At 37.6% G+C, this 12,953-nt stretch overlaps 1 protein-coding gene across 4 annotated transcripts in view; it reads left to right on the top strand.

Annotated features, from left to right (window-relative positions):
* The window catches only part of ppfibp2b (PPFIA binding protein 2b), a 110,250-nt gene that overhangs the window by 42,176 nt on the left and 55,121 nt on the right, over window positions 1–12,953 (top strand). For all 4 annotated transcript variants that reach the window (XM_047385848.1, XM_047385839.1, XM_047385829.1 and 1 more), the window contains exons 4-5: window positions 9,166–9,252; window positions 12,521–12,634. In XM_047385848.1, the coding sequence (XP_047241804.1) occupies window positions 9,166–9,252; window positions 12,521–12,634 (201 nt within the window). The remainder of the gene's footprint in view (window positions 1–9,165; window positions 9,253–12,520; window positions 12,635–12,953) is intronic.

The raw sequence follows: 12,953 nt of genomic DNA, 5'->3' as shown, positions 1-12,953 counted from the left end.
TGTCAGTAAGGTGAGGCTTACTATTTGTGTGGATCCATCAGGGGGAAGGTTTGTGAGTCTGGAGACTGTGCAGCCGTACTGATTCTGATTGGGGCTTATCAGATGATCCAGGAGGAATCGTTGGAGGGCGGACCAGGTTCGCTTTACCAGACAGATGGTTTACCAGAGCAGCAGCCAGCTGGGGAAAATATCCAGAGTCCAAATTACAGTCTATGGTTTCTTTAGAAGATCTCCAACAAGGAGCGAGGTAAGGCTTCCTAGAACAAGGTAAACAAGGAGTTAGTCAGGATTTCTTCAAGAACAATTCTTCAAGAGTTTCAAAACTTGAGGCCAGGTAGAAGTACCACAGTGGGCAAAACACTCAGGCGTAGAGGTGCTGGCGAGCCACCCTGATATAGTCCTCCAGCTGATGAGGCAATGATGTACACCTGTCAGCACACTCGGTCCTCGGCTCCCGTAGCCCCTAGTGGTGGAAAACGTTAGCAGCAGGCAAGGTGAGCAACCAGAATGACACTTTTGTGTCCTCCTGAATGAGGTTGTGAAAGGTCTGTTGCAGTAACTTTAGTAGGCCGGCCATTCCTTGGAATGATCACCACTGTTCCATGTTTCCTAAATTGTATATAATAACTCTCGCTGGTTTCTTAGTGTCCCAAAGGCTTAGAAATGCAACTCTTTCAAGATTGATAGATGTCAATGAGTCTACTTCTGCCCCGCTCAGGGGTGTTTTTGAGATCTTTTAGCCTACTTCATGGGTTCTGCTTAGGTGATTTGTTGACTGCAAGGCTTTAACCTATACAGCCATAATTTACAACTTTGTTGTTTTACTTCATGAGCATGCATTATTCTGCAGTCTTTTACCTGTTGTGCATGCATTGTCTGTGCATGTTTTGAGTCATCAAGACAAATGGCTGACATTGTTATGATGCATGTTCCTGCAAAATATACAGGAAATGGGACCCCAGGTTAATAGTTTTGAACAAAAAAAAATGATGAGATGCAGACACACACACAGATGGGGCGCGGACACAGAAGACCGCTATGAAGTCTTCCAGCACTATAACTTAAACAGGGAGAGAAACTTTGTGTGTTTGTTTGTGCCGATAGCACAGTCTACCGCTGCTTTGTTCACTTTTCTGGCATCGGATGAGCCCAAACTCAAGAACAGATGACGGGGAGAGGGAGCAAACAACCTCCCACTAACCCCCTCCTCTCTGGACTCGGCCATTTGGCTGTCAGATGGACCTCAATAGAAAGAGAGCAAAAAATAAATAAAAAATAGGGTAAGCGACTCTCAAATGAAGAAAGAAACAGGGACAGAGGAGACAGTGTTTGTCCAAAGGAAGAGGATGATTATATCTGTTGGAAACTTTAGAATAAAGAGTAGTTTCTAAGGAGAGAGGGGAAAAAAGCAATGTTGAAGAGGGAAAGGAAGGAGAGAATAAGGAGGAGGGGGCGAAGCTGAGGGGAGTTGTCCCTCTCAGGACGCAGAGATCATAAAAACCCTCCTCCTCCATAGCTTTGAACATTGCCACAGTACTCGCATGCTATACAGCAGTGAGTGACTTTTTTTAACTTGGGTGAATTACACATATACACTAAACGTGCACAGTTCAACAGAAACGGAAAGCAACAGTGATGGGCTGGGAGCATGGAAACTCCCATTGATTTCTACAGACACTTCTCCTGGCTCAAAAAGGTGAGGGCTGCATGCTTTTCGTGTTTGTGTTTTTCATGTTTGTCAATGCTGCACATTCCACACATTAGATTGATGCCCTAAAGAAGTTTTTTATTGGCTACAAGCAGGATTAGTGCTGTTTAAAGGGAAGGTAGAAACTCTTCCTCCCCTGATAGAGTTGTTGATCTTCTTTGGATGCATGTCATTGTCCTGCTTGCATTGTGTTCTTTCCTGGCAACAGACTGTTTTCTGATATAATTTCCCTTATAGTCCAAAAGCTGAGCTTCATCTCCAAGTTGTTCTTGAATAATGAAGACACTCCTCACAAGGTTTGTGTTTTCAGATCAGAAGCATTATCCATCAGCTGATGGCCATTGACATAGCTGTGGCTGATACGGCATGATTTAATTACAGAGGAAATGTGACGTTTCAACTGTGGTTAAGAAATGACATTGTATGTTTCATTGATAGAACAGTTTATCTTCAGTTGAAGTTTATGTTCTGTTGTCATGAGTTTCATTGACCTACATTACTGTGCAAAGGTTTTTAACCATCCCTAATGTCGTTATTCCATGCCTAAAATCGAAAACACTGTGTTGCAATTTTTAAAATGGGTCTTTTGAACGTCCTTTAGATTTTTTTCTTTTTTTTACTAATTTTATTTCTTTAACCAACTATTTCATAACCCCATTTTGTGCCCACTCCTTTTATTTTGTTTATGTATCCCGGTTTGTCCCATTAAGATTGCATCTCTTTTACAAGAGACACCTGACCAAGACTGCAGCAACACAGTTTCAATACAAAGGTCACACTAAAGAGGAGTAAATCACATTGCACACAACTAGTCTAGGCTCCAGATGTTTTAACAAGGCTTTAAATGAATTAAGGGGAACTGAGTTTTATTTAACAATTATTTATAATATCTATTGTTTGCTTCCTAATTAAGACAAGTTCAACGAGAACAAACAGAGACTTTGTAAATTTGCTGGACTGCAGGGACTGATCATATTTCTTTGTGTTAAAAAACAGGGGCAGCAGAACGATGCACCCTACTTTTAAAAATGGCGGAGCAGCTGCTTTGCTTGCTCCATTATGTATACATATATAACTCACTTTTCACTCACCTTACCAGGAATAATAATTTTCACACCCATCGATTCCAACCATTGTCAATATCTGCTTAATCTATTAGGGGTGGGGTGGTGCTGTGCTATTTGCCCAGCTCCAGCATTCAGTGGGCAAGAGGCAGGGTACATTCTCACCAATCTATCACCGGGTAACACAGAGACATACAGGATCAACAACCCTGTGCACACACTTACCTGTTTATAGAAAACAATCAGCCTAACTTGCATGTTTTTGGACTTTAGAAGGGACCTGGAGTACTCTGAGAGAACCCACATATGCAGAGCAGAGAACATGCAAACTTCATTAAGAAAGTCCAAGATTTGAGCTGAAGACCTTGGTGTAACAGTAATCACAACTGTTCCACCGTGCAACTCTGACTTAATTGATGAGGACATGATGGTCTGACGAGAATCAACATCAGTTGATATTTCAACACAAAATGGTAACATTGGATGTGTTTTTTCAGAATATGCATTTAAAGCACTTTCTCGAAGGCAGTGAGACATTTATTTTTTTTTTTAACCAAAATCATTAAAAGTAGGTGGTGTGCTTCATGCGGTCATGCATTCTTAGACACTGGGATCATAAATTGAGTTCCACCCTCTCCAGCAGTTATAACTTCCATGGTAGATCCTTAGCATATATTTTCCCTTTGCAATACTGTAGATTTATGCAGTGAGGATATGTGGAACTCTAACATACTTTACTCTAAGTGGACACTAATCATCATAAAGCAGGTCAGAAATAGATTTAAAATTACCAGTTCCCACATCCATTATTGGTAAAATTCACTGAAACTTTGTGAAAAAGATTGTGAAAATTTATACTTAATTTGTCTGCTTACATTCATAATGGTCACGGTAAAACTGTCAAAATAGAGGAGATTTCTAATGTGTTTCTGGTCTGACAGTTTATTTTATTCGAGTATTTTTCAGGGGATTATGCCTTATAGTCACAGACATCATGTTACTTTTTTTGTTGCCTGGATCCAAAAATAAAACCTCTCACTTCTTGAAAAGTATAATTTAGATTAAAAATGCATCTTTTGTCCACTTCACTTCCCTGTCTAGAATTTTTTTTTACATTCATGAGTTGTTGATATAGTTAGGCTGATATAGTTGTTTACTCAGCATAAACAAGTAACCAACCACTGTTATACAAACTTTACCTTTTCTATTTTTATTGCAGTTAAAACGCCCCAATTATAATATTTTTGTCCCTTTTTTAATTTTAGTAATTTAAGATTAGGCAATTGTCCATAAATAGTCGATATCTGATACTCCACTGAAGGTAATGAAATCCGTGCCATGGATCTGCTTGATTTTTGTCCCAGACCCAATTTGTGCAGGACATTTGTAACATGCTGCTCCAACAAAAGGTTTTACGTGGTTAGAAAAGCTACTGTATTGTACACCTCTTCATCCAGAACATGTAGAACATCATAATTTATCTGACAAGACATATCAAACTTGACTTATAGAGCTACAGTCTTTAATCAAATCACATCTTGTTTAATGGGACAAGTTTGTTTAATTTGCTGAGGTGCTAGGCTATTGCTAGCATTTTTACTCTCTGTTTTGATATGACTCGTTGATAATTCATCTTGTGATGTATTTCAGTGTGGTTCCAATTAATTGTGAGTGGATAAACCTTACAGAAAACGTTACTCTCCTTCAGAAACCTTAACCTCTTAAGCCAGAGGGTCCCCTTACAAGAGGACTTAGCCTCTTTAGCTGTAGCTGACTAACTCTGAGAATGACACACACTTCATATGTCCAGATCTTCATCTGAGATTCCTCTACAAAAGTATCTACTTCATTCTTATATCCACTGACCAAAGCTCAAACGCCATGCAAAAAAGCATGCAGACAGCCAAAATGCAACTTATGACCAAGAAAGTGAACTGTTTTTCATTTTCTCTATTCACCCTATTCATTATAGTTTGTTTGCATATATAGTGTGGAATTAGAGTGTGAAAATAAAGAGTGCTGAAAAAATAAAAATTGTGTTTTTTTGGGGGGGTGGACTGTTGTTTTATGACCAAATATATAATGTTGATGACACTGTTACTGTCACTGAATTTGGACATAGACAGGATAGGTTTTCACACATTTACTCAAAAGTTTTGAGTTCTCTATTTCTTTTCTTTCCATTCTTACCCCAGGCGATGACAGAACGATAACAACAGGCTGCCCTGGTTTCTGTTATCAGCCCTTTCAAGTGCTGTGTCACCATCCTTACATGGTTCTGCCTCTCTGAAGTCTGATGGGAAAGTCAGTGATTACAGCAGATTTTCCACTTGAACGACTTTCCAGAGGTTACAGTGTAACATTACTGCAAAACAAAATTTAAAGATGAGACATTCATAGAGCGTATACAGAAATGCTGTTTCTATATTTATTTCCTTGCTCTAGTATCTTGGTGTTTGAATGCAATAAGATACGAGGTTAAATGGTTTCATTTAGTCACATCCGGTGGGTAATTCTATAAAAATCCTCAGACCTTTCTGACCTCAGCCGCAGATGATGAATCAAGATATACATGCAGATTTTTAGGTCTTCTGTCTCCAGTCTTAAACACACAATAGATAATTGTACAGCTAATTTATTTTTTGTTTTGCAGTTTATGTTCACATTTTCCAGATTTGCCAGATAATAAAACTTGGAATAGGGGGTCAAGAATTAACGTGCCTGTCAAGGGCTTGTGCTTGAAGCTTGACAGTTGTTGCTCTGTATGCAGCACCAGAAAGCAGTTTGACTCAAATGGAAAACAAAGATGTTTGTATCCTTTTCAAAACTGGGTTGTCGGCGTGGTGGCAGGAAGGGCCAGCTACAATAGAGTGGCCACACATTTTAGGCCTCTGGCTTTCATATGATTTGACTCTCACAAATAATTACGATGATACCTTCTAAATGTAGTTCATTTCTGAAATACTTTGTATGTATTAATGTGCATTATGTTACATGAAGGGTATAATAGATGATAATTGACAGTATCATGTATAAATTGTACATAGCATGTTTTGTGGGATTTTTTAATGAAACCATTGTCTTGTTTAGATAATTTTGTAGGTGCCTTTTGCCATTTTAGCCGTAACCAAAACATGTGTTTGCATTTCAAAACAAATTGTTCAAAACACATTGTTGCCGCTTGAAGCGTTAAATCACGATTCTTGTGAGGTGTGCTGTAAAACCAAGCTGCAAACAGCTGATTGAAATTGTGGTACTTTGTGATTCCCCTTTGCTTTACTGGAGACAAAATGCTAAATGTTTTTATCGGTAATAAGGTTAATTTCAGCTTAAATGCTGGGAGATCCCAAAGAGTTCCCAGGCCAGAAGGGATATAAAGTTCTTCCACTTACATCTGGGCATAGCTCAGTATCTCCTCCCAGTGGCATAGGCCTTAAAACCTTTAGGACTCTGGAACCCTCACAAAGACTGCTTGTTTTTTAAAAGGGCCTTAATAAATTGAGATGGTGGTATTAGGACATCTTTTTGCAGAGATTTTGAGATAAATACTGTAATACAATTTGTTTAAACAAACCACACAAAGTTCATTCAATGTACTACAGTCCTTCACAGAAACACTATATCAAACAGAGGGAGGATCAAACATTTTCTACAAGAGAATAGCGACATAATGATGTGGCTTCTAGTTGCTTCTCAGGTTATGGAGCACCAAACCGTTTTTTTATAGAACCAGTTAAGAACTGGCTTTTGCACCAGCCCTGGTTAAGCACTTGAACCATTTTGATGGTCAAAACCAAATTCTGATTAAACGTCTGAACCATCTCCACTGTCATTTTGGTGCAAAGCAGCAGCTCTACTCTGAACTTCATTTTGGATGATTAAACTCCTCAACATCTCTAAAGCTGAGCCCAGCCACCCCACAAAGGAAGTTCATTTCACCCAGGATTATGTTATTTTAATCATTTTTCATATCTCTGTACTTATCATCTGCCCCATTCTTGTCACTTGGAAAATGGACACAGAAACACTTACCTTCCTCTACTTGAGGTAAAGGCCCATGACTGGCCTGGTGCACATCCCTTCCCCCTCTAGATTGAGAAATGTTGCATTTAGAATTTATTTCCAATAAGCCTTCAATCAAAACAAAAAAAATTTGAATTCACATAGAAAAGACAGCATCATTTGAAAGTATTGAGCCCATAAAAATGTCTGTTAATATCTAAACATGGCTAGGATTGATTAAATGGGCTATCGAAGATAATGTTTTTGTTGAGCTAAGTTTGGACAAAAATTTGCAGCACATTTTTCAGTATTAAATAGGACCTCAAAACATTATCGCCAGCTTACATAGTGTTATTTTATCACAAGAAATCTAGACTAATAATAAACTAGTGCAGAAGTGCCACTCCAGTCCAAAGTCCAGTTTCATTTAATCATCTAAAGTAAGACTACTTCTAACATTGAAATATATATGACATGACAAATGGTTTACTTCTCAGTTAGAGATGTGAGCTCACAGGTTTTCTCAGCTGTAAAGCTGACAGAAGCCGAAAGCATCTTATGTCCAGTTTCTTTTGGAAAATCCCTGTTGACAGAGAGAGTTTAGGGACTAGCGGCTTTAGACCAAAAGACTGTAATCTTAAAAGAAATAGAAACTGTTCCATCAACTCTTCATTCACAGTTGCTTTGCTTGAGTTTTGTTTTCAACTCTTGAGTTGTTGAACATTTAATTCTGGTAAGAACTGAGAAAGATTTTGACCCAAACATTGTCTCTTCTTGAACTGGATTAGATGCTAGATTCCATTTCTATTTCTAGAGAAGCGCCTGATACAGCTTCCTTTGCTGTTCTTTTCCGGTTTTGCTATAGGGGCTTAAAATATATCCATAACAGTTTATATAAGATATGTTTCATTACACTCAAAGGTCAGAGGAGAAAAGTCTTATGAAAATGTTGTTGCAGGCCTCCGTGACAGTGTGTGTCTGTTTTAAGATAAATGAGACTCAGATGATGTTTCATAGGAATGCATCATGTGCTTCGAACAGGGATGATTCTCTGAGCTCGTTGTGGTCATGTTTGTTTGCTTACCTACAGTAACCCTGAAAAGTGACTGTTAAAAAAAAAAAGAAAAATCAGTTCACTTCAAAAATCACCAATATTTTTAACAGATGGGACTCAGTAGATGATTGGAGGTAAGAATTTGTGACCCCATAGACAATATACAATGTGCTACTTTACAACATACCAATGTACTCGTACCCCATAGAACTCGTTGTTAGTCAGCTTTCTGAAGAAAAACAGCCTCCAGCATGTGTTAAATTTACTTTCTCACAATAATCTCTGTTATGTATGTTTTGTCGGGTGGAAAACCTTGGACAGACTACGGTTCAGACACCTGCAAGTAAGAGTGCACAGGTGTTGAGGGCTATCGACAAATTACTCCTGCTAGCTCATGCTCATTTGGCAAAACATGGACTTTCACCATAAATCAGTGGAAGTCGCACACTTAACCAAAGGTTATTTGAAAAACACATTTTTCTCCAAAATTAACTTGCATTTTATCAAAGCCTACAATATCTCCTTTTCCAATTATTGTTGTCTTCTCCTTTATTTAGTGGCACCAAAAAACTTGCAGTTTCTGATCTCAAATAGTACAACACTGAAAAATATCTACTGCAATTAATTTTACTTTGCAACTCGCGCAAGGGTTTCTAAAAAGGAAGATTGTTCTGCAAACACAAAAGAATTTATATTTGTCAAGAAAAATGTGAGTTGCAGGAATACACACCATAAATGGTGGAAAGTTACCTGTAAGAAACAGAAAGGCATTTAAATCACCTCATAAAGCTGCCTGGTTTGTTATGAGAAATTGTGGAATGTAAGATGTAAGTTGAAGTTTTTAAGTCTTCTCATAAAGTCTCTTAAAGTTGCATATGCATTTCTACTGATTGTCTAACTAAATTGATTTTCTTCTCACTCTTCAAAAGAAAACAGTGACAATCACAGCTTGTGTTGAGCCACATTCCTGCTAAATAGTTTCATTGGCTTGTTCTCTGTGAGGTATTTTATGCGTTGGTGAGAGATTTAAAGAACATGCTTTTCAGTGTGTTTTTCTGGGCTTTATTAGCGTCTTGTATTTGGATTTAATATATTTTACCATCTTTCATTGGACTAAATTTTAAAAGATCAGATGGACCTTAAGGCAGCTTAAAATGGTCCATATCAGTCAGGCTAAACAAAGCTCAACGTTTAATGGCTTTGACTTGGAAGAATTGGGACTTCATCAGAAAACTGGAATTAATGTCAGTTTTTTGTAACCACACCATAAGGTTTCATGCTTCTTCTGTAAATTTCCTAATTAATCTGCATGCTACTTTCTTGTGCGTTGTGTCCAGGTGAGCATCTGTTCTCCAGCCAACAATGAAACCTTTCAGGAACGGCTACTTCGACTAGAAGGAGACAAGGAATCTCTGGTGTTGCAGGTCAGGGCTGAATTTTCCAGTAATTATAAACATTTATTGAACAATATACAAAGTTTTACATCTCATGTTTATTTTCAGATGGTAATTTAAATCCATAACATGTCTTTCGGGCAGGCTTTTGCCACACCATCCCAGCTTCCATAGTCTTTAATCAAGGAACTTCAGATGTTTTGTGTTATTTCATTACAAATCATGCCCAGACACTTCCACAACCACATGTGAAAACTGACAGGTTCTACAGTAACTATAAATGTCAAGACTGTTAAACTTAAGCAGGAGATGATTATAGGTGTCAGAACTATGTGTTAACAGGTTCTCTATGCGCTCAGATCAGTTTAATAGCTGGTTCAGGCAGCTGTGATCTCCAGTCTGTGTTTAAATTCTTTAGATTTAATTTGCTGTTATCATACTGCACCTCTGGCTGCCTTTTCCTGTCTGTATTTGTTTTGCTCTTTGAAAACCACCAGCTTTTTACTCCAGTGAACACACCCGGTTGAACGACCTCGTCTCACAAAGCTATCATACAGTCCATATCTCATTCCTTGCCACCACCTCTCCCCCACATAACAACTCGTTACACATTCCTCATCTGACATCAGCTCTGATTGGCTGATAACCAGGATGACCGGAGCTTCTGTTTCTTTGACAGAGGATTTAATTGGCTGTTGACAGTTTGTCCCTTTCGTGGGTTTCCGCTTCACTTTCTCCTTACCTGCTTCTGCCTCAGGAGTGCATATGTGAGGTGTTGCTTGGCTTCAACCTTTATTTCTCTTTATGTCAGCAGCGGATAAGCACTCTGTGGTTAGCTTATAACGTCCCTGTGGTTCAATAAGGAACTGTTTTTTGTTTGTTTGTGTTCACCGGAGGTAAGAAGTGTTACTTTAAACTTCCTATTTACACTATATACTGTCCTGCTGAAGGTGTTTAAAGTAGTTCTTGTCTTGGTGATAAGATGCACTTATTTCGTTTATCAGGTGGAAGTGATTTATGTGTTTCCATGCCTAGTTGTATCTTAAATGCAACTCATTACTTTTACTGACATTGTTAGAAAAGACGGGAGGTTAGATCATTTAACGCATGTTGAGTGAAAAAGTTGGCTGTGAACAGGTCATGACTGCAGGGCTGAAAGTCAGGGAAGTGACAGAATCAGCTGCTGTCAGATGGATTTAGCACACTGCTGTAATGAAAGAAGGGTGGAAGTGTCTTTGGCAAGAGGTGAATGTGTTGTCTGTGAGATTATAGGAACTGTGCAACACATTCCTGAGTGACAAGTTGCTGAGTAGCTGAATGTTGCTGTGGAGTTGAATGTTGAGGTATGCCAGGATAAATGTATTGAGTTTATGGAACTTACAGACGTAAACTACCTTGTAGAATAATCCTTACCTCTTGAACTTTTTCACTCTTTGTCACATTACAACAACAAACTTAAAAGTATTTTATTGATATTTTATGGTATAGCATGGAATTGTGAAGTCAAAGGAAAATGATGCATGTTTTTTCAGCTCCCCTGAGTCACTATTTTGTAGAAGCTTCTTTGCCAGCAAATACAGTGCAAGTCTTTTGAAGTAGGTCTTTTGCAGTTTTGGAAATCTTGGGACTGAAAATTTGTACATTCTTCTGTGCAAAATTACTGAACCTCTTTGATTGGATAAGGAGCTTTTGTGAACAACAATTTTCAATACTTGTCACAAATTCAAGGTCTGGACTTTGACTAGACTATCCTAACACAGGAATATGTTTTGATTTAAACCAGGAGTATCCAATGTGTGGAGTGGGGTCCATTTGCGGCCCTTGGATGGATTTTGCGCAGCCTGCAACCAATGTTAAAGAATGGTTCTAATTTGGCCCATCAGCACAATTTGTTGGTGGAGATAGAAATTTTTTTTTTAGTGTGAAACTTTCACTGATGCAAGGCCTTTCAAAAAAGATGTAGAATAAAGTATTTTAAAATTGTAAAATGTTAGGTAAAACACAAAGGAGCAGTCTACATTTTGTGCTTTCATTTTAATTTCCTATTAGGTAGGACTGTAAACAAACTTGTCAAAAACAAATTTGTCCACACCCATTCATTACACTTGACTGGATAAAGCATTTTCAGCAATTACATTTTGAACACTTATATTGCAGCTCTTGCTACAATGTAAATGTTTAATGTACAATGTATTTAGGGTCATTGTGGAGGTAAACCTCCACCTTGGTGTCAAGACTTTTGCAGCTTCACAGGTTTTCAAATTCCATCATCTTCCTATCAATTCTGATCAGCTCCATTGTCCTTGCTAAAAAGAGCCTCCCCACACCATTATTCTGCCACCACCATGTTTCACTGTGGAAATGCTGTTTTTAGAGGGATGTCTATGACCAATAGTTTTCCTGTAATGTGAAAAACTGTAAACAGTTCGAGGTTATGAATACTTCCAGGTTACCTTCTGCAGCAATGTCACATTTGCTGATTTTGTCTTTTATTTCTTATTCTGTTATAAAAAAATGGAAGATTGGTTTTCTAAGCCAATTACAAGTTTCAATTTATTAAATTTTTGCAGATTTAAAAGTCTAGAGATTTTTGATAAAACAGAATATCTTTACATAAGTTGTGAAACATTTCTAGTTCAATTGAAAATGTGTTTTCATAACAAACAGATTTACATTTTTTTCCATATTTTTCCTTTATCAACTCTGTTACTAAATATATTTTTCTCACTTTTACATCAGTGCCTAAATATATATATTTCATCATTGTTCACCATATTATTGTAATTCAGGTAATATAAAAACTTTCACTAACTATGTGATCTGTTTCATTTCCATTATTAATTTTATTGTAACAAGGCAAATTTTAGCCCAACAGTTTTATCTAATAAAAAGTGTTATATTTGTCTGCTCGTAGCAAAATATAAGTCCCTACAATTATTTCTGACTGAAATGCTGGATTTATGCAGCACGTGACGCTATAAAACCTTATCTTTATGTTAGTGAGCAATAAGTGAAGCTCCAGACACTCCATTTTGAAATATAATGTTTTTATTTGTAGTAACTACTTTGGCTTTAAGAGTTCTTGTACTACTAACTTGAGTGATTCGTAAAAGCGGTAGAGCTGAAAATCGCACCATCCCAGTCACTTGCTGAGCAATCTGTGCCTCCCTAACTTGAATACTGTTTAAATGCCTCAACCAATGATAGCTGTAATTTAAAGTCAATGCCATTGTTATTTTGAGGTTGTTAAGAAGAAAAATGGAAATCAACCACTATAAAGGATTTTGTCCCCTAACAGGTGAGCGTTTTGACAGACCAAGTGGAGGCGCAGGGAGAGAAAATCAGAGACTTGGAAACCTCCTTGGAGGAGCACCGGCAGAAACTGGCCTCCACAGAGGAGATGCTGCAACAGGTAAAACATGTATAACAACAACAATTTGCTTTGGGTTTAAATAGTTCTGGGTTATTTGCATACATTTTTATTTTGTCATCTTAAAGTAGCTAATATTCTATTTTCAATTAAGGCAGTGCTTATAATACATAGTCAGCGATATTATCTTATTTAGGACTGTAATACTTTTTGTGATAAATTAGTTTATTATTATTTAAAACCTGCTTTTGTAAAGTCATATGAGCCAGTCAACTTATTTTCTGCTTTTAGTCATTTCTGGTGTCTCTATAGTTTTTATTCAGTGAAAAAGGGGTAAACAATGTTTCTGATGAAAATTTGA

The sequence above is a fragment of the Girardinichthys multiradiatus genome, chromosome 2 (genome assembly GCF_021462225.1).
Source record: "Girardinichthys multiradiatus isolate DD_20200921_A chromosome 2, DD_fGirMul_XY1, whole genome shotgun sequence".
Taxonomy (NCBI): Eukaryota; Metazoa; Chordata; class Actinopteri; order Cyprinodontiformes; family Goodeidae; genus Girardinichthys; species Girardinichthys multiradiatus.
The sequence above is the reverse complement of the archived record's forward strand: the minus strand, read 5'-3'. Positions and strand labels throughout refer to the sequence as shown.